The sequence below is a fragment of the Rhinatrema bivittatum genome, chromosome 17, assembly GCF_901001135.1.
Source record: "Rhinatrema bivittatum chromosome 17, aRhiBiv1.1, whole genome shotgun sequence".
Classification (NCBI taxonomy): Eukaryota; Metazoa; Chordata; class Amphibia; order Gymnophiona; family Rhinatrematidae; genus Rhinatrema; species Rhinatrema bivittatum.
In genome coordinates, this window is record NC_042631.1 from 48,487,529 (window position 1) to 48,508,653 (window position 21,125).

The window sequence follows — 21,125 nt, forward strand, 5'->3', positions numbered from 1 at the left end:
GCTGAAAGGAATCAGTAAGTTTTTGCTTGGGACATTGACATTGACTTTTTTAAAAGTATTGGGGCAAAGTTAACTATTTGGGAATATTATTTAGTGTGTTTGTGCCTTTAATAGTCAGTCAGTGAATAAAACAAGTTAGACTGTTGCATTTTTAAATAGTCAGTCAATAAGGTAGCAGTAGGTAGGCAGTGAATACACAAGTTAGACTGTTTGTATTTTTAGTCAGTCAATAAGGTAGCAGTAGGTAGTGTGTTTATTTTTTAAAAGTCTGCCTGACTATTAAAGTGTCCTCCAGACTTTTAAAGAGCTAAGTGTTTTATTTAATAATAACTGAGTGCATTGTATTGAAAAACAAAAAAAACACACAAAAAAAAAAAACCCACAAAAAAGTAGCCAGAAGCTAGAAATAAGCTAGGAGCAGTATATACCAAAGTAAAAAAGTTGAATAGTTCAGCTCAGTTACTCACCTTGGAAAGGTGTTGAGGTAGTGTGATTAGGTTTGAATAGGGAACAACATTTGTTAATCAAGGGAGCTGTGAGTCACTCAGGCTGACTAACTAAGTGTGAAGATTGTGTGTATTTGTGAATAGGTGCTATTCTTTGTTAATCAGCACAGCAGTGAGTCACTCAGGAAATCTAACTGAAAGGTCACTCAGGAAATCTAACTGAAGTGTACATCTCCTAAGGGATTATTTTGCACTAATTTACTTTAGAAGCACATTATAAATTAGAAGGAAAGAGCTCAGTAACCCACATTCCAGTGGAAACACTGAGAGGAGAGGATCACCTTGCTGGTGGCTGAAAGGAATCAGTAAGTTTTTGCTTGGGACATTGACATTGACTTTTTTAAAAGTATTGGGGCAAGGTTAACTATTTGGGAATATTATTTAGTGTGTTTGTGTGTTTGTGCCTTTAATAGTCAGTCAGTGAATAAAACAAGTTAGACTGTTTGCATTTTTAAATAGTCAGTCAATAAGGTAGCAGTAGGTAGGCAGTGAATACACAAGTTAGACTGTTTGTATTTTTAGTCAGTCAATAAGGTAGCAGTAGGTAGTGTGTTTATTTTTTAAAAGTCTGCCTGACTATTAAAGTGTCCTCCAGACTTTTAAAGAGCTAAGTGTTTTATTTAATAAATAACTGAGTGCATTGTATTGAAAAACAAAAAAAACACACAAAAAAAAAAACCCACAAAAAAGTAGCCAGAAGCTAGAAATAAGCTAGGAGCAGTATATACCAAAGTAAAAAAGTTGAATAGTTCAGCTCAGTTACTCACCTTGGAAAGGTGTTGAGGTAGTGTGATTAGGTTTGAATAGGGAACAACATTTGTTAATCAAGGGAGCTGTGAGTCACTCAGGAGCCGGCTGTCGTGGTACACGTGGGCACCAACGACATAGGAAAATGTGGGAGGGAGGTTCTGGAAGCCAAATTTAGGCTCTTAGGTAGAAAGATTAAATCCAGAACCTCCAGGGTAGCATTCTCTGAAGTGCTCCCTGTTCCACGCGCAGGTCACCAGAGGCAGGCACAGCTCCGGAGTCTCAATGCGTGGATGAGACGATGGTGCAAGGAAGAGGGATTCAGTTTTGTTAGGAACTGGGGAACCTTTTGGGGAAGGGGGAGTCTCTTCCGAAGGGATGGGCTCCACCTTAACCAGGGTGGAACCAGACTGCTGGCGCTAACCTTTAAAAAGGAGATAGAGCAGCTTTTAAACTAGAACAAAGGGGAAAGCCGACAGTCGCTCAGCAGCGCATGGTTCGGAGAGATGTATCTTTAAAGGATACTAATGATGCATTAGAATTAGGGCATCCCGACAGTGAGGTTCCAATAATTAGAAAAGTAGTCCAAGTGCCTGTAACTAAAAACTCACCTGAGCTAAAAATTCTAACTTATCCCTATCAATTAAAAAGCAGAATAAAAATACAATCAAAAAACAAACTTTGAAATGTTTGTATGCTAATGCCAGAAGTCTAAGAAGTAAGATGGGAGAATTAGAATGTATAGCAGTAAATGATGACATAGACTTAATTGGCATCTCAGAGACATGGTGGGAAAGAGGATAACCAATGGGACAGTGCTATACCGGGCTACAAATTATATCGCAATGACAGAGGAGCAGTCGGGAGGAGGTGTGGCGCTTTATGTCCGGGATGGCATAGAGTCCACAGGATAAACATCCTGCATGAGACTAAATACAAAATTGAATCTTTATGGGTAGAAATCCCTTGTGTATCAGGGAAGACTACAGTGATAGGGGTATACTACCGTCCACCTGGTCAAGATGGTGAGATGGGACAGTGAAATGCTAAGAGAAATTTAGGGAAGCTAACCAAATTGGTAGTGCAGTAATAATGGGAGACTTCAATTACCCCAATATAGACTGGGTAAATGTATCATCGGGTCACGCTAGAGAGATAACGTTCCTGGATGGAATAAAATGATAGCTTTATGGAGCAATTGGTTCAGGAACCGACGAGAGAGGGAGCAATTTTAGATCTAATTCTCAGTGGAGCACAGGACTTGGTGAGAGAGGTAACGGTGGTGGGGCCCCTTGGCAATAGTGATCATAATATGATCAAATTTGATTTAATGACTGGAAAAGGAACAGTGTGCAAATCCAAGGCTCTCGTGCTAAACTTTCAAAAGGGAAACTTTGATAAAATGAGAAAAATTGTTAGAAAAAAACTGAAAGGAGCAGCTACAAAAGTAAAAAATGTCCAAGAGGCGTGGTCATTGTTAAAAAATACCATTCTAGAAGCACAGTCCAGATGTATTCCACACATTAAGAAAGGTGGAAAGAAGGCAAAACGATTACCGGCATGGTTAAAAGGGGAGGTGAAAGAAGCTATTTTAGCCAAAAGATCTTCATTCAAAAATTGGAAGAAGGATCCAACAGAAGAAAATAGGATAAAGCATAAACATTGGCAAGTTAAATGTAAGACATTGACAAGACAGGCTAAGAGAGAATTTGAAAAGAAGTTGGCTGTAGAGGCAAAAACTCACAGTAAAAACTTTTTTAAATATATCCGAAGCAGAAAGCCTGTGAGGGAGTCAGTTGGAACCGTTAGATGATCGAGGGGTTAAAGGGGCACTTAGAGAAGATAAGGCCATCGCGGAAAGATTAAATGATTTCTTTGCTTCGGTGTTTACGGAAGAGGATGTTGGGGAGGTACCCGTAATGGAGATGGACTGAATCAAATCACGGTGAACCTAGAAGATGTGGTAGGCCTGATTTTGCAAACTGAAGAGTAGTAATCACCTGGACCGGATGGTATACACCCCAGAGTTCTGAAGGAACTAAAAATGAAATTTCAGACCTATTAGTAAAAATTTGTAACTTATCATTAAAATCATCCATTGTACCTGAGACTGGAGGATAGCAAATGTAACCCCAATATTTAAAAAGGGCTCCAGGGGCGATCCGGGAAACTACAGACCGGTTAGCCTGACTTCAGTGCCAGGAAAAATAGTGGAAAGTGTTCTAAACATCAAAATCACAGAACATATAGAAAGACATGGTTTAATGGAACAAAGTCAGCATGGCTTTACCCAGGGCAAGTCTTGCCTCACAAATCTGCTTCACTTTTTTGAAGGAGTTAATAAACATGTGGATAAAGGTGAACCGGTAGATATAGTATACTTGGATTTTCAGAAGGCGTTTGACAAAGTTCCTCATGAGAGGCTTCTAGGAAAGTAAAAAGTCATGGGATAGGTGGCGATGTCCTTTCGTGGATTGCAAACTGGCTAAAAGACAGGAACAGAGAGTAGGATTAAATGGGCAATTTTCTCAGTGGAAGGGAGTGGACCCCCTACCTGCCCCCTCCCCGCCCCAACTCCTCCCCTCCCCCTAATTTGCATTCTATCACATGCGATAAGCCTTTGATAAATGACCCCCATAGTTTGTATAGGAGTGCCTCAGGGATCTGTATTGGGACCCTTACTGTTCAATATATTTATAAATGATCTGGAAAGAAATACGACGAGTGAGATAATCAAATTTGCAGATGACACAAAATTGTGCAGAGTAGTTAAATCACAAGCAGATTGTGATAAATTGCAGGAAAGACCTTGTGAGACTGGAAAATTGGGCATCCAAATGGCAGATGAAATTTAATGTGGATAAGTGCAAGGTGATGCATATAGGGAAAATAACCCATGCTATAATTACACGATGTTGGGTTCCATATTAGGTGCTACAACCCAAGAAAGAGATCTAGGTGTCATAGTGGATAACACATTGAAATCGTCGGTTCAGTGTGCTGCGGCAGTCAAAAAAGCAAACAGAATGTTGGGAATTATTAGAAAAGGAATGATGAATAAAACGGAAAAATGTCATAATGCCTCTGTATCGCTCCATGGTGAGACCGCACCTTGAATACTGTGTACAATTCTGGTCGCCGCATCTCAAAAAAGATATAATTGCGATGGAGAAGGTACAGAGAAGGACTACCAAAATGATAAGGGGAATGGAACAACTCCCCTATGAGGAAAGACTAAAGAGGTTAGGACTTTTCAGCTTGGAGAAGAGACGACTGAGGGGGGATATGATAGAGGTGTTTAAAATCATGAGAGGTCTAGAACGGGTAGATGTGAATCGGTTATTTACTCTTTCGGATAGTAGAAGGACTAGGGGACACTCCATGAAGTTAGCATGGGGCACATTTAAAACTAATCGGAGAAAGTTCTTTTTTACTCAACGCACAATTAACTCTGGAATTTGTTGCCAGAGAATGTGGTTCGTGCAGTTAGTATAGCTGTGTTTAAAAAAGGATTGGATAAGTTCTTGGAGGAGAAGTCCATTACCTGCTATTAAGTTCACTTAGAGAATAGCCACTGCCATTAGCAATGGTTACATGGAATAGACTTAGTTTTTTGGGTACTTGCCAGGTTCTTATGGCCTGGATTGGCCACTGTTGGAAACAGGATGCTGGGCTTGATGGACCCTTGGTCTGACCCAGTATGGCATTTTCTTATGTTCTTATGTTCCACTTTGTGCTACAATCTCTTATTTAAATGTTTAAGATTACTGCAACTCATGGTATCGTGTTTTACCAGCTTGTTCTGTCTGGGCCATGCAAATAGTCCAGAACTCAGATGCAAGGATCTGGGGCCAAAATGCACGATCATATAAACCCCATTCTAACTTCATTGCACTGGTTGCAATACAATAGCGTATTCAATATAATGTTGCCTCACTTATACACAATGACTCTCTGATTTGGATTAACACCATTTTTGTGGATCTTCAGACCAACAAGAGCACTCCACTGAGCAAATAAACTTCTCCTTGAAGTACCATCTCAAAAGAAAATTCACCTTGTGATAACCAGGGACAGGTTTTTCTCAGTGGCTGGCCCATGCCTATGGAACTCTCTGACTGAACCACTGCAGGCTATCAGTTGTCCAAAGGCTTTCAAAAAAGCATTAAAGACTTATTTATTCAGGCATTTGAAACAACATAAGTCCATACCTGGTTCTGGTCTGTAGTGATACCATAGTAGCAGTTATGTCTGTCTGAGTTTTTATTTTGTTGTATCTACTTTTGTTTTTATTTTATGTATGTATATGATTATAATATGTTTTGAAGGATGCTATATGTGTGTGTAATGTAAATATTTTAAAATAAATAAATAATCTTGAGGGTCTGTATCTCCAACTGTGATGGTTGTACAGAACAGAGTGTTTGGGAGGAACTATCAAAACTGAAAGTGGTCAAGGCCATAGGGCCAGATGATATACATCCCAGGATACTAAGGGAACACCGAGAAGTGCTGGTGGATATGCTGAAGGACCTGTTCAGTAGATGGAAGTGGTGCAGAAAGATTAAAGAAGGCAGTTGTAGTCATGCTTCACAAAAGAGGTAACAGAAATATGGCTGGAAACTACAGGTTGATTAGCCTTACCTTGGCGGTTGGACAATTACTGGAGGTTCTGCTAAAGGAAAGGATAGTGAACTATCTACACTCTATATGGTTGCTGGACCTGAGGCAATATGGTTTCACTAGAGGAAGGTTGTGTCAAACGAATTAGATTAAGGAAGAGCATTCAATGTGATTTACTTGGATTTCAGCAAAGATTTTGATTGACAAACTAAAGAGTATCAAATCACCTGGACCGGATGGTATGCATCCCAGGGTTCTGAAGGAAATAAAAAATGAAATTTCAGATATATTAGTTAAAATTTGTAACCTATCATTAAAATCATCCATTGTACCTGAAGACTGGAGGGTGGCCAATGTAACCTGAATATTTAAAAAGGGCTCCAGGGCGATCCAGGAAACTATAGACCAGTGAGCTTGACTTCAGTGCCAGGAAAAATAGTGGAAACTATTCTAAATATCAAAATGATAAAGCATATAGAAAGACATGGTTTAATGGAACACAGTCAACATGGATTTACCCAAGGGAAGTCTTGCCTCACAAATCTGCTTTTTTTTGAAGGGGTTAATAAACATGTGGATAAAGGTGAACCAGTAGATGTAGTGTATTTGGATTTTCAGAAGGTGTTTGACAAAGTTCCTCATGAGAGGCTTCTAAGAAAACTAAAAGTTATGGGATAAGAGGTGATGTCCTTTCGTGGATTAAAAACTGGCTAAAAGACAGGAAACAGATGTTGTGCTCGGGAGTGGACCCTTGTCCTGGAGCAGTGGAGAACAGCTCCCTGGTAGGGACCAGGAAGCAACTGCCCCCAGAGGGTGGAGCACTGGAGGAGACAGAGGCTAGGATGAGCTTCACCACTGGAAGCCCAAGGTCCCCCCGGGATGAGCCAGTAGGGACCCGGGCCGCGAAGGGTCTCCTGGAAGGATGGAAGTCCGGCGTGCCCAGAGACAGTAGGGGAGCGCGGTCAGGTTCAAAACTGGAGGTCAGATGGAAGAAGGAGGACCAGAATAGCGTAGGTGATGACAAGGCTAGGAACAGAGCCAGAATCTAGAGACGTGGTCAAGCAGGCAGAAGTCAGAGTCCGGGAGTCTGTCCGAGAAGTAACAAAGCAGAGGTCATGTTCCGGAGGTCAGACGAGGTCACAGGCAGGCAGAGGTCAGAAGGCAGGCAGCAAGCAGACGAGTCTAGGAACAAGCTGAGGTCAAGAGGCAGACTGGAGTCAGAAGGCAGGCGACAGGCAGGCAGGTTGAGGAACAGACTGGAGTCAGAAGGCAGGTGGCAGGTCAAGGAATGGACTGGAGTCAGAGGGCAGGCAGTAGACAAGCATGTCAAGGAACAAGCCGAGGTCAGTACCAGTAAGACAGTCCGGAGGTACTACCTGGGGAGACAGACAGATGAACAGGAACAGAAAGACGCTGGAGTACTAGGATGCAGGAACAAGGCAGGAACAGAACTGGAACAGAAGGATCCTGGAACGAGACTTAGAACAAGACTGGAGCAAGATACAAACGCAGTGATAATCTAGCATACAAGCCGCCCCAATTGCGAAGGCAAGGAAGTACAAGCAGGGACTTCCTTATAACAAGGAATCAATCAGGGCACGCCGTGGAGCTAGACCCGCCCTTGACCCTACAAGAGGCCGGGCGGTCCGCATGCATCGGGGCGTGGCCAACACGGCCAAGGACGCCGAGCTTTGGCATGAGGCCTGGTGCGCAGTGGAAGGCCCAGCGTGGAGCAAATCAAGAAGATAGAAGCTTAAGTCTCAGATGTTTGGTAGACAGCTAAACTTTATTACCAGGCTGGAATTCAGGAGCCTTACTTCAGTGAGCGTCATAGCCTTTCTTTGCTCTTTGTCCTGCTTTTTGGAGCATCTCTTTACTCTCTCTCCAGAGCTGCTTTATATCTTTGGCAGTAGATTGAGCTGCCGGGGATGACACAGTAAGTGGAAGTGATAAAGGTGGTAAAGGTTGTCGTCTGTAGACCACTTCAAATGGTGTAGATCCAGTAGATGACGCTGGATGGGAATTGATGGCAAATTCATGCCCAGGACAACATAGGCACGAAAGAACTGCTTGAGCGTTCTATTCATTCTCTTTGTTTGGCCATTCGACTGAGGATGATACGCAGAGGTGAAGTCAAGTGTGATGTTGAATTTCTTACACAAGGCTTTCCAGAACTTTGGTGTAAATTGAGCTCCTCTGTCAGAAACAATGTGTTTAGGGATGCTGTGTAGGCGAAAGATGTGACTGATGAATAATTTAGCAAGTTCCATGGCTGATGGCAAGCCAGGGAGAGCCACGAAGTGAGCCATTTTTGAAAATTGATCCACTGACACCCAAATGGTATTGTTACCTCCAGAAAGTGGCAGGTCTACCACAAAGTCTGTTACAATGTGGGTCCAGGGCTCATCCAGTGCTGGCAAGGGTTGAAGCAGGCCCCAAGGACATCCGAGCGGAGGGTTTCTGTCAGGCACAATTGGAACAAGAGACTACGTACGCAAGAGTGTCTTCTTTCATGGTGGGCCACCAATAGTACTTCTGTAGCTTAGCCGATGTTCTCCGTTGACCAGGGTGTCCGGCCAGTCTTGAATCGTGAGCCCATGTTAGCATTTTCTTCCTTAAATTGCAGGGTACAGTGGTCTTGCCCAGGGGTACCGGATGTGTAGCTGCGAGAACCACTCTCTTCGGGTCAATAATATGCTGGGGCTCATCACGTACGTCCTCTGAGAGAAAAGAGTGAGATAATGCGTCTCTCTGACATTCTTGTCACCAGGGCGATATTTCAGCAGAAAATCAAATCTTTTGAAGAACAGGGACCACCTTGCCTGTCTATGGTTGAGGATTTGGGCATGATGGAGGTATTCCAGATTTTTGTGATCAGTGTAAACAGTGATCTGATGTTGTGCACCTTCAAGCCAGGGGCGCCATTCTTCAAATGCCATTTTTATTGCCAACAGTTCTTTATCCCCAATGCCGTAGTTCTTCTCCTCTGGCGAGAAGCATCAGGAAAAGAATGAACAGGGGTGCAAGATCTTTGAATCACTGCTCTGGCTTAGCATGGCCCTACACCTACATCAGAGGCATCGACTTCCACAATGAAGGGTCGTGTAGGATCTGGATGGCGGAGGCATGGTTTGCTTGAAAAGGTGTCTTTTAATTTCTGGAATGCTGTCACAGCTTCTGTAGACCAAGTGGCAACATTGGCTTCCTTCTTAGTCATTGCTGTTAATGGAACAGTCAGTGAAGTGTAAAGGTCCTGTAGTACTTGGTAAATCCCAAAAACCATCTTAGAGCTTTTAGGCAGTCGGTTGTGGCCATTTTTGATACTTTCAAGCTTCTGAGGGTCCATTTGGAAACCTTGGTTTGAGACAATGTACCCTAGGAAGGGTACTGATTCCTTATGAAATTCGCATTTGGTCAATTTGGCATACAAGCGATTCTCGCGAAGTCTCTGCAGAACTCTTTTGACGACATCTTGTTAGGATTGCAGGTCCTGAGAAAATATCAAGATGTCATCTAAGTAGACAATGACACACTGGTAGAGTAAATCACTCAGAATATTGTTCATCATGTTTTGGAAGACAGCCGGGGCATTGCACAAGCCGAAGGCCATCACCAGGTATTCAAAGTGCCCATCCTGGGTATTAAAGGCGGTCTTCCATTCATCACCAGAACATATGCGAACTAAATTATAGGCTCCTTTGAGGTCAAGCTTGGAAAATATCTTGGCTCCCTGTAACCTGTCAAATAGCTCCGAGAAGAGTGGTAAAGGGCAGCGGTTCTTTATGGTGATCTCATTCAGACCTCTATAGTCAATGCGTAGACATAATGTTCCATCCTTCTTTCCCGTGAAGAAAAATCCTGCTCCGGCAGGTGACTTAGAAGGTCTTATGAAGCCTTTCTGGAGATTCTCCTGGATGTACTCTGACATCGCTTTATTCTCCACCATGGAGAGGGGGTAGACTCTTCCTTTGGGTGGCTTCGTATTTGGCTCCAAATTAATTGCGCAGTCGTATGATCTGTGTGGAGGCAACACATCATCAGCTTCTTTTGAGAATACATCTTGGTAAGATGCGTTTTGAGGCGGCAACCCAGGCAGTAACGGGGTAGTTGGCATGCATGGTATAGAAGAGACTTTCATCAAGCTTTTGCCATGACAATCTGGACCCCAACATGAAAACTCCAAAGTATCCCAGTTGAATTGTGGCATGTGTTTCTGCAGCAACAGTAGCCCAAGTACCAAAGGGTGCATGGCCTTCTCTAGCACAAAGAAGGAAATAGTCTCAGTATGAAGAGCACCAGTACGTAAGCTCACTGGTTCTGTAGCAGGGTTACTTCACCCGGTAAGGCGTCTCCATGAACAGAGGACAAAAGTAATGGAGGCATCATAGTAGTGGTAGGAAGCCGCAAATGTTCCACTAGACGTTTGAAAATTAAATTTCCCCTACCCCAGAGTCCACTAAGGCAAGGGTCTGGTATTCCAAAGGCCCGCAGATTAAAGATACTGGAAGAGAGAGTGGAGGAGAGGGTGCAGTTAGACCTAAGAAGAGTCCTCCCACAGGACTTAGGTCTGCCAGTTTCCCGGACATATAGGGCATGTTTGTACAGCATGACTAGCGTGTCTTCAATACATACATAGTCCCAACCTCTTTCGGAATCGTCTCTCTTTAGAAGTCAAATGACTGCTGCCCAATTGCATTGGTTGTTCTTCGCCAGCAACAGGCCCTGGGTGTGTAGGCCTGGGTTCAGGCTTGACACGAGTCTCTCCCTGAAGTGGTCTTCTGGGACTCTTGACCTCTTGAACCTTGTCGCGAATTCGGTGATCAATCTTTGCTGCCAAGTTCATCAGTTCCACTAAGGTCTTAGGCATCTCACTAGTCACCAATTCATCTTTCAACCAGGAGTTCAGGCCTTCAAAGAATAGGATCTTTAGGCACCTCGGGTTCCAATGTAATTCAGAAGCCAACGTCTTGAATTCAATGGCGAAGTCTGGTAAAGGTTTATTACCTTGTTTTAGATGATCCAAGGTTGATCCTGCTGTCGAATACCGGGCAGGGTCATCAAATACTGATTTAAACAGTTCAAGAAATCCAGCAAGATCATTCAGGATAGGGTCATTGCGCTCCCACAGCAGTGAGGCCCAAGCCAGCGCTCTTCCGTCCAGATACGAAAGGATATAGGTGGTCTTGGCATAAGCTGTTGGGAAATAATTAGGTTGCAGTGAGAAATGCATGACACATTGATTAATAAATCCCCTACATTTCCAAACTTCACCCGCGAAGCGTGTCAGAGCAGATGGAGGCACTGTAGACTTGACCGTCACTTCAGGCAGTGTAGCTTCTTTACCTGCAGTAGTTGGTGTATTCATCTGTGCTTGTAATTGATTAAAGGCAACAGTCAAATTGTCCATTGAGTTCTGCTGTTCGGAGATTCGTTGGGCTAGGCCCGGAATGGCCTGTAAGGCGGTGAGCTGAGCCGAATCCATGGAGAAGATCCGTGCCCCTTCAAGGCGATCGAACAGTTCTCTAATGAGGGGCAGTGGATATCGGTCTTTGCGGGTTATGGCATTGAGCCCCCTGTAGTCAATACAAGGGCGTAGACCGCTGTCCTTTTTCTTAACGAAGAAGAACCTCGCACCTGCAGGGGAGTCAGACGGACGGATGAATCCTTTTTCTAGGTTCTCTTTAATGTACTCAGATATAGCTTGAGTCTCAGGTTGAGACAACGGGCAAACAAGTTTTCTGGCATTTGGAGCCCCACTGTACCAACTGCAGGGAATGCCAATCGATATGGGGTTCTTGGGCCTGGAGCCAGGGCAACAGCAGGATAACTGGATGGGTTGATCGCTTCAATACGTAGAAAGACATCTCCTCCTCGTGGAGAATGCCCACGGTAAGGCGAACAGCCACTGTCTGGTGAGTGATGAGTCTTGGAAGATGTCCCCCTGGATGGAGGCAATGCGGAGACTCACCTCCAATGGCTGGAGAGGAATGTTTAGGAGCTTGACAAGAGCAGTGGTAGCGAAGGTGTGGGCCTTGATGCCCAGGGATACAGGAAGCAAGAGCTGAGGGCCAGTAGCAATTGCGCACAAGCTCGGGACCCCGCCAGGCTCAGGCATTGCAGTTTCCCAGATGAGCCGGGCAGGACTGCAGATGATGTCCAGAAGTGCCACAGTAAAGGCAAAGGCCCTCCTTCTGTCGAAGGAGATGTTCGGTTGGAGACAAATGCTCACGGTTCACTTCCATAGGTTCCACCACGGAGGAGGGTGGTGCTTCTGAAGTCTTTACTGGAGGATTGGAAACACATGTGGGATGTGCTACAGGAGAGCGTGGAGCCTTTACTACTAGGCGTCTTTGCCGGAGATGATGATCAATCTTACCGGTAAGGAAAATCAGGTCCTCCAGAGGCGTGGGAGTTTCATGGACAGAGACCTCGGCATTATAATGGCTGATGATCTGAAAATAGTGAAGCAGTGTGACAAGGCAATGGCTAATGCCAGAGGGATGCTATTAGGTTCACTTGGAGAATGGCCACTGCCATTGGCAATGGTAGCATGGAATTGACTTGGTTTTTGGGTGCTTGCCAGGTTCTTGTGGCCTGGATTGGCCACTGTTGGAGGCGGGATGCTGGGCTTGATGGACCCTTGGTCTGACCCAGTATGGCATTTTCTTAGTAGAAACCTCGAAGAGTGATTGGAAGCGAGAGGCCCCTGAGGAGCGGGTTCCTAGAGCTTCGTAAGAAGCGAGATCCCCGGAGGGTAGCGAGACTTCTAAGTGAGCAGCTTAGAGCGGTCAGAGTAGCTTAAACCGAAGTCCTTTCTAACTCAATGATGGTAGCGTAGTAAAGGTTGTAAATACCCGGAGGTATCGACGTCATGCGGTGGGGACGCCTCAGAGGTTCCCGCCATGACGCGTATTTGAGCATAGGCAATGTGTGCATGCGCGCTCTAGGAGGCCACGGGACGGAGCATGGTGGACTGGGATGCCCATGCTGAGTTGGAGATGCCAAGGGTTTCGGCACTCGGTACTGGAGACAGCCATCTTGCCCAAGGAGGAGGAAAAGGCAAGAAAAGAGGTAAAGCAGAGCGGTCACAGCCATCTGCGACCGACGGACGCAACAGTACCCCCTTCAAAAGGCTCCCTCCAAGATCTCTTCCAAGTGGTCTGGATTTATGTGGGTGTGCCAGGTAGAATTGACGTACCAAATCCTTGTCTGTGATGTTGGCCAGCGGTTCCCATGAGTTCTCTTCTGGGCCATAGTTCTCCCATGAGATGAGATACTCCCATGTCTTGCCTCTCTTATGGACATCCAAGATGTCATCCACGGCATATTCGATGTCGTCCTCAGTGTCCAGGCTAGTAGGTTCTGGGGTCTTTTTGGAGAAAACTGAGAGCATCATGGGTTTTAACAGCATCATAGGTTCTTTTTGCCTTTTGTCCTGCTTTGACGAGAATCTCCTTCGTTTGCTTCCAAACAGGCCTATCCTGTAAAGTGCGGCCGCGTTTACCCTGCTCCTAAGCCGCTTTTAACTCACGTTCCGGCCGCGTTAGCCCTTCCTGCGATCCCGAATCCCCTTTAACCTACTCCTACCGCGTCCTAAATTCCCCGGGTAACCCCTTCCGCCCGCGGCATGTATATTGCTTGCAAACGAGCGAATTAGCTCGATATTGCATGCAAACGAGCCAATTAGCTATTCCCCTAGCATCCTGTAACCCGCGCCCCGACTAACGCTACCTTTCCCTGCCGTTTTGTCGCGCGTTTAACCTGCAAACTTACCGTCTACCCTGACCCAGGCGGTAGAGGCATGGGTAAGGGTAGGTGGCAAGCTTTCCCCCAGCCCCCGCTCACCTGCCCCGGCCGCGATCATGGGTGCCGGTCTCCGTGGCAGCCCCAGTCCTCTCCCCTCCTCCCGAAGCCAAAAAAAAAAAAGCTTTTTTTTTTTTTTGGCTTCGGGAGGAGGGGAGAGGACTGGGGCTGCCACGGAGACCGCTTTCCCCGTGCAAGTAAGTTGTTTCGCCGCTTGTCTCTTCTCCCCCCTCCCGGAGCAGGGCGCGAAAAGCTGCCTTGCTCCGGGAGGGGGGGGGGGGGGGGAGAGATGACAGCGGCGAATCCAAAAAATAAGCGAAAAAAACTTAAAAGCTAAAAGTAAGTTGCTTCGCCACTGTCATCTCTTCTCCCCCCCTCCCGGAGCAGGGCGCGAAAAGCAGCCTTGCTCCGGGAGGGGGGGAGAGAGATGACAGCGGCGAAGCTTTCCCCCAGCCCGGACGCCGGCAAAAATCTTACTTTTTTGCAGCCAGCCATGAGCAGGAACACGATCTGGCCTGCCTTAGCTCCTCCCGACAAGATGGCCGCCTGCACAGGGAAAGCGTGCAATTGGCCGCTGAAGACGTGACGTCACGACATCACGTCTTGAGCGGCCAATTGCACGCTTTCCCCATGCAGGCGGCCCATCTTGTCAGGAGGAGCTAAGGCAGGCCAGATCGTGTTCCTGCTCATGGCTGGCTGCAAAAAAGTAAGATTTTTGCCGGCGTCCGGGCTGGGGGAAAGCTTCACCGTTGCTAGTGTCCCCCCTCCTCCCGGAGCAAGGCGGCTTTTCCGCCCTGCTCCGAGAGGAGGGGGGACACTGAAAAGTCGCTTCGCCGCTGTCTTCGCCGTTGCTCGCCGCTGTCAGTGTCCCCCCTCCTCCCGGAGCAAGGCGGCTTTTTCCGCCCTGCTCCGAGAGGAGGGGGGGACACTGAAAAGTCGTTTCGCCGCTGTTCTTCGCCGTTGCTTCGCTGCTGTCTTCGCCGCTGTCAGTGTCCCTCCTCCTCCCGGAGCAAGGCGGCTTTTCGCGCCCTGCTCCGAGAGGAGGGGGGACACTGACAAGTCGTTTCGCCGTTGTTTCTGCGCTGTTGCCGCCGTTGCTTCCTGGTATCTGTCATTTCAAATGACATTTGAAATGACAGATACCAGCGTGGCGTGAAGCCTTAGGCCCGCGCACCCAGGATCCTGTATAGGCGCTCTATCCAGTAAAATGGGTTGCGCGGGCCTAAGGCTTTTCGGACGCGGCTTACATTTACATATAATTAGGCTTCAGGATCGAGCGGTAGGTGAGCTGCACTGTGCGGGCGGTAACCGCGGGTGCCGTAGGCACTAACGCAGCTCTTCCTACCGCTCGGTACTGGATAGGCCTGAAAGTTGGGATAACTCTGCTGCGGTGGTCTGCATGGCAGGGGAAGCCACTGATAGTGGAATTGGCAGAGGAGGCAGCGGTTGTCGTCCGTAGACGAGCTGGAAAGGGGAAGATCCCGTAGAGGTAGCAGGATGCGAGTTGATAGCAAATTCTGCCCAAGGCAGTAATTCAGCTCAGTCTGAACCCGCGGAGGTTAAGTCCAAGGCGATGTCAAATTTTTTACATAAAGCTCTCCAAAACGTTGCAGTAAATTGCACTCCTCTGTCAGATAGGATATGCTTAGGCATCCCGTGAAGGCGGAAGATGTGTTTAATAAAGAGTTTTACTAACTCTGTAGTAGAGAGTAATCCTGGCAACGTTACAAAATGTGGCATTTTGGAGAAGCGGTCAACAGTGACCCAAATGGTGTTGTTTCCATTAGATGGTGGCAGGTCTACCACGAAATCAGTAGCTATATGTGTCCAGGGTTCATCCGGCGATGGTAGAGGCTGTAACAAGCCCCAAGGACATCTGGCTGGTGGTTTTTGCTTGGCACAGACAGCACAGGAACCCACATAAGCTTGTATGTCCTTTTTCATGGTTGGTCACCAATAGTACCTTTGTAACATAGCTAGGGTACGACTCTGTCCCAGATGGCCTGCCAGACGGGAATCGTGTGCCCAATTCAACAGTTTCTTCCTTAGATTTCTGGCCACCACCATCTTCCCAGCGGGTACTGCATGAGTGGCTGCGAGGACCACTCTTTCAGGATCAGTGATATGACAGGGTTCATCTGGCACATCCTGAGGGAGAAGGATCTTGACAAGGCATCAGCCCGAGTGTTCTTCTCTCCCGGACGATACTTCAGAAGGAAGTCAAATCTGTTAAAGAACAGAGACCATCTTGCTTGACAGTGATTGAGTCATTGAGCATGTCTGAGGTACTCCAAATTCTTGTGATCTGTGTAGACTACTATTTGGTGTTGTGCGCCTTCTAGCCAAGGACGCCACTCTTCAAAAGCCAGCTTGATTACGAGTAGCTCTTTGTCTCCGATTCCATAATTTCTTTTGGCAGGTGAGAACCACCTTGAGAAGAAGGAGCAAGGATGGAGCACATGAGATTCGCTATACTGACTAGAATCGCTCCCATACCAATGTCTGGTGCATCGACCTTGATGATGAATGGACGATGTGGGTCAGGATGGTGGAGGCACGGCTTCTTTTGAAAAGCCTCTTTGAGCGTCAGAAAGGCTGATATGGCTTCTGTAGACCAATTGGTGGGATTGGCTCCCTTCTTGGTCATAGCAGTTAGAGGAACTGTCAATGATGAGTAGTTTATAATAAAGGATCGATAGTAATTTATGAAGCCCAAGATGCGGCACAGATCCTTCAGGCCTGTAGGTTGAGGCCAGTCCCGGATACTCTCTTATTTCTTGGGGTCCATCTGAAACCCGTACTTAGAAACAATGTATCCCAGGAAGGATACAGACTCTGTGGAATTCGCACTTTTCAAACTTTGCGAATAGGTGGTACTCACGCAGGCGACGTAAGACTTTCTTGACATCCTCCTGATGAGTTTGCAGATCTTGAGAGAAGATCAATATATCATCGAGATATACTACTACACATTGATAAAGTAAGTCCCGTAAGATGTCGTTCATTATATTTTGAAAGACTGCAGGTGCGTTACTCAAACCGAAGGGCATGACGAGATATTCGAAGTATCAATCGTGGGTGTTAAAAGCAGTCTTCCATTCATCTCCTTCATGAATACGCACGAAGTTGTAAGCTCCTTTAAGGTTTAATTTGGAGAATATTTTGGCTCCTTGGAACCTGTCGAACAGTTCAGAAATTAAGGGCAGGGGGTACATGTCTTTGATGGTAATCTCATTCAGATCCCTGTAATTGATGCAGGGGAGTAAGGTGCTATCTTTCTTCCCTACGAAAAAGAAGCCTGCACCAGCAGGAGATTTGGAGGGTCTGAAGAATCCCTTTTGTAGGTTCTCTTGTATGTAGGTGGACATAGCTTTAGTCTCAGCTACTGAAAGAGGATAAACTCTTCCTTTGGGAGGTTCTGAATTAGGCTTCAGATTTATGGCGCAGTCAAATACTCTGTGTGGTGGAAGTACATCAGCTGCTTGTTTTGAGAAAACATCCTGGAAGGAGGCATATTGAGGAAGTAAGCCAGGTAATGATGGTGTAGTGGGCATGCAAATGAGCAGCAAAATCTCCACCAGGTACTGACCATGACAGTCAGGCCGCCACCGGGACAGTTCCAACGTGGCCCAATTAAATTGTGGCATATGATCTTGAAGCCAAGGCAGTCCCAATACCACCGGATGCATGGCCTTTTCCAATACTAGAAATGAGATGGATTCAGAGTGTAAAGCTCCAGTGTGCAGGCCAATGGCCTGGGTAGTCAATGAAACTTCTCCAGGAAGTGGTTCTCCATGGATAGAGGACAATAGCAGAGGCTTAGCTATTGGTGTGGTAGGAATCTGTAGATGTTCAACTAAGCGCTTCAAAATAAAATTACTTCCGGCACCAGAGTCAATGAGAGCGAGAGTCTGAAATTCAAGGCCTCCGCAGAGTAGAGACACTGGTAGGGATAATGGAGGAGTAGGAGAGGTAAGGCCCAGGAGAAGTCCTCCTGCAGATCCTAGGCCCGACAGTTTCCCGTACAAATGGGACAGGTTTGGACTGCGTGGCCCGATTGGCCACAATAATTGCATAACTCCATGCGTTTGTGAAAACGTCTCTCCTTGGAAGTTGGCTTCAGCCTAGTTGCATAGGCTCTTCCTCTTCTAAGGACGCAGACAGTAAGCTGGAGGCAATAGGCACAAGTTTAGGATGATTAGCCCCCACCGTAGACTTTTGTGGACTCTTAACCTCTTGAGTTCGGTCACGGATGCAGCGGTCATTTCTCCCAGCCAGTTCCCTCAGGGACTCAAGGGTATCAGGCAAATCACGAGCCACTAATTCGTCTTTTAAGCGAGAGTTGAGACCCTCCATAAATATGGCACATAGGCATCCAGTGTCCCAATGCAGTTCGGATGCTAAGGCCTTGAATTTGATTGCAAAGTCTGTAAGCGGCTTGTTACCTTGCTGGAGATTGAGCAAAGCAGATCCAGCGACAGTCTGGCAAGCCAGGTCATCAAAGATAGACTTGAAGAGTTTTAGAAATCCTGGTAGGTCATTCAGGATAGGATCTTCACGTTCCCATAACGGTGAAGCCCAAGCCAAGGCTCGTCCTTCTAGAAATGATAAGATGTAGGTGGTCTTGGAAGCTTCAGTGGGAAAGAGGGAAGGCTATAATGAAAAATGCACGCTGCATTGACTAACAACCCTCTACACATTTGGCTTCACTCGTAAAGCGGGTAGGTGTGGATAAGGGTACAGTGGTCTTTAGGGTTACCACTGGAGACAGCAATTCTTTAACAGGAGTTGCTGAAGAATTCAGTTGAGCATGTAACTGATTGAAGGCAGTAGCTAGGCTCTCCAAAGACTTTTGTTGTTCCGTGATCCGCTGAGCTAGGCCAGGAATGGCCTGCAGGGCCGCGAACTGAGCCAAGTCCATGGAGTTAGCAATCTGTTTTGTTTGTGGCATTATGTGGACCCTTAGTCGCAGTGGAGATGACTCCTCCCTTGGGGAGATGCCCCGTGGGGAACCACAATGATAGGCTAACCTCAGAGAGCAGACACTTGTAAGTGGAAAGCTTTATTGGGAGGAAGAATATCCTAGTGATTAGAGCAGTGGGCTATGAACCAGGAGACCACGGTTCAAGTCCCACTGTTGCTCCTTGTGACCTTGGGCAAGTAGATTGTAAGCCCTCTGGGGATAGGGAAATGCCTACAGTACCTGAATGTAAACCTATCTTGCATAGGCTCGGCAGCGTGCATGATAGGTTTGCAAAAAAGGGGCGGGGTGTGGGCGGGGCCATTTGCCACTGTGCCCGGGATCGCAGGCAGGCTGTTGGCTGGCGCAAGTAAGTTATGCCTGCTGGGAGGGAACTTGCGCGTACCGAGCTCCGTGGCTCGGTACGCACAAGTTGCACAATTGTGCACCCCCTTGCGCATGCCGACCCTGGATTTTATAACCGCACGCATGTTATAAAATCGGGCCTAGATTCGCGAACAAATCTGCGCCCGTGCGCAGGTTTTAAAATCTGCCCCTCTTAAAGTGCATTTACATATGTAAACCCAAATTTAAGCATGTAAATGCTTTTTAAAATCAGGCCCTTAGAGTTTCATTTCATGACCCCTAGTTTTATAACTTCCTTTCCATCAGAAAAGATTTGATTTTTGTACATCATTAATTACTTTCAGGTATTTGAAAGTCTGTATCATTCTCTTTTCCAGGGTATACATATTTAGGTCCTTCAGTCTCATCTCATTCTGTGCAGACCCCACACCATACTTGTGACCTTTTCTGGATTCTCCGATTCTCTCCTTACCCTTTTTGAAATCGGTCTCCAGTACTGAACACAATACTCTTGGTGAGGTCTCTGTGCAGGGACATTATCACTTCCTTTTTTCCTGCTGATTATTCCTTTTTCTGTGCAGCCCAGCACCTCTCTGGCCTTAGCTAGTGCCTTATTACATTGTTTCGTCGCCTTCAGATTATCAGATACTATCACCCCAAAGTCTCTTTCCCAGCCCATGTACATCGCTTCCCCATCACATACAACTCCTTTGGAATGCTGTACCCTAAATGCATGACTCTGCACTTCTTGGCACTGAATCCTAGCTAAACAGTTCAAAGTTTAAATTTATATCTTAAGCAAGCAGAACATTCAAGTTGTCAGCATCCAGTCAAAAAATATTCATATAAATAATTCCACAGTTCCCCATCATGGGCCATATTTCGAAAAGACTGTGTCGGGAGGGAGCCTACGAGAAGTAGAATACTCAAAGAGAGACAAGGAACATAGTAGTCTGAGCATGAAATACCCTTTTGGTCTGCAAATCCAAATCTTCCTCTGCTTTAGATTTATTTAACCCCTGAACAAGTTCGGCAAGAAACGTTTTCCCGTTTTCTGACCGGTGCTTCTGTATCATTGTAAGCTGGCTTTAATATTTTTGCCTGATTGCATTTATACCTTTCTACAAGAACCAAACCTTTCTCTTTAGCCTACCTTAGAGTTCCTGTTGTATTTGGCAAATACCACTCCTGAGGCCTTATTCCACTTACCTCCCCTGCCTGCTTCGCCACAACAACAGTTTGGAAAAGAAGCATGCAGGGGAGGTCAGCGTAAATCAGGCCTCAGAGGTGGTGTTTACACCCCCACTGAGTTTGCACTTCCCTGTCTTCCCTTGCCTGCTTCTCCTCAGCAACTATTTTGGGTGAAGCAGACAGGGGAAGTCAGTGATGGTATTTAACAAACACCACTGCTGAGGCCTTATTCCGCTGACCTCCTCTGCCAGCTTCGCCTCACCAGATGTTTGGAGACGAAGTAGGTAGGGATAGGTAAGAATAATCCGGCCTCAGGAGTGATGTTTACCTCCCACTGAGGTATGACTCCCCTGTCTTCCCTTGCCTGCTTATCCTTAATAACTGCTTTGAAGCAGTCAGGGGAAGTCAGTGGAGTCATGCCTCAGTGGTGGTATTTGGCAAACACCACCCCAGAGACCTGATTCCATTGACTTCCCCTGTCTGCTTCACCACAAAAAGTTGTTGAGGATAAGCAGGAAAGCAGACACAGGAGGTCAGTGGAATCAGGCCTCAGGGGTGATGTTTGCCAAATGCCCCCACTGAGGCATGACTACACTGACTTTCCCTGACTGCTTCAAAACAAACAGTTGTTGAGGAGAAGCAGGCAAGGGAAGACAGGGGAGTCATATCTCAGTGGGGGTGTAAGCACTACCCCTGAGCCCCGATTCCACTGACTTCCCCTGCCTGCATCTCTTCAGCAACTGTTTGGAATGAAGCAGGCAAGTGAAGTCATTGGAGTCATGCCTCAGTGGTGGTATGTAGGGGAAGGAGACAGGATTTCAGCTGAGTCATGTCTCAGAGGCAGAGTTTGTTAAAAGGAGGCAAGGAACTCAGCAGAGTCATGCCTCTGAGGTAGCATTTGTTAAAAGGAGGCAGCAGAGTCATGCCTT

At 46.4% G+C, this 21,125-nt stretch overlaps 1 protein-coding gene across 1 annotated transcript in view; it reads left to right on the forward strand.

Moving 5' to 3' along the window:
- The window catches only part of DEAF1 (DEAF1 transcription factor), a 366,149-nt gene that overhangs the window by 234,616 nt on the left and 110,408 nt on the right, over positions 1-21,125 (forward strand). The window contains 1 exon segment of the mRNA XM_029582224.1: positions 7,425-7,432. Within this exon segment, the coding sequence (XP_029438084.1) occupies positions 7,425-7,432 (8 nt within the window).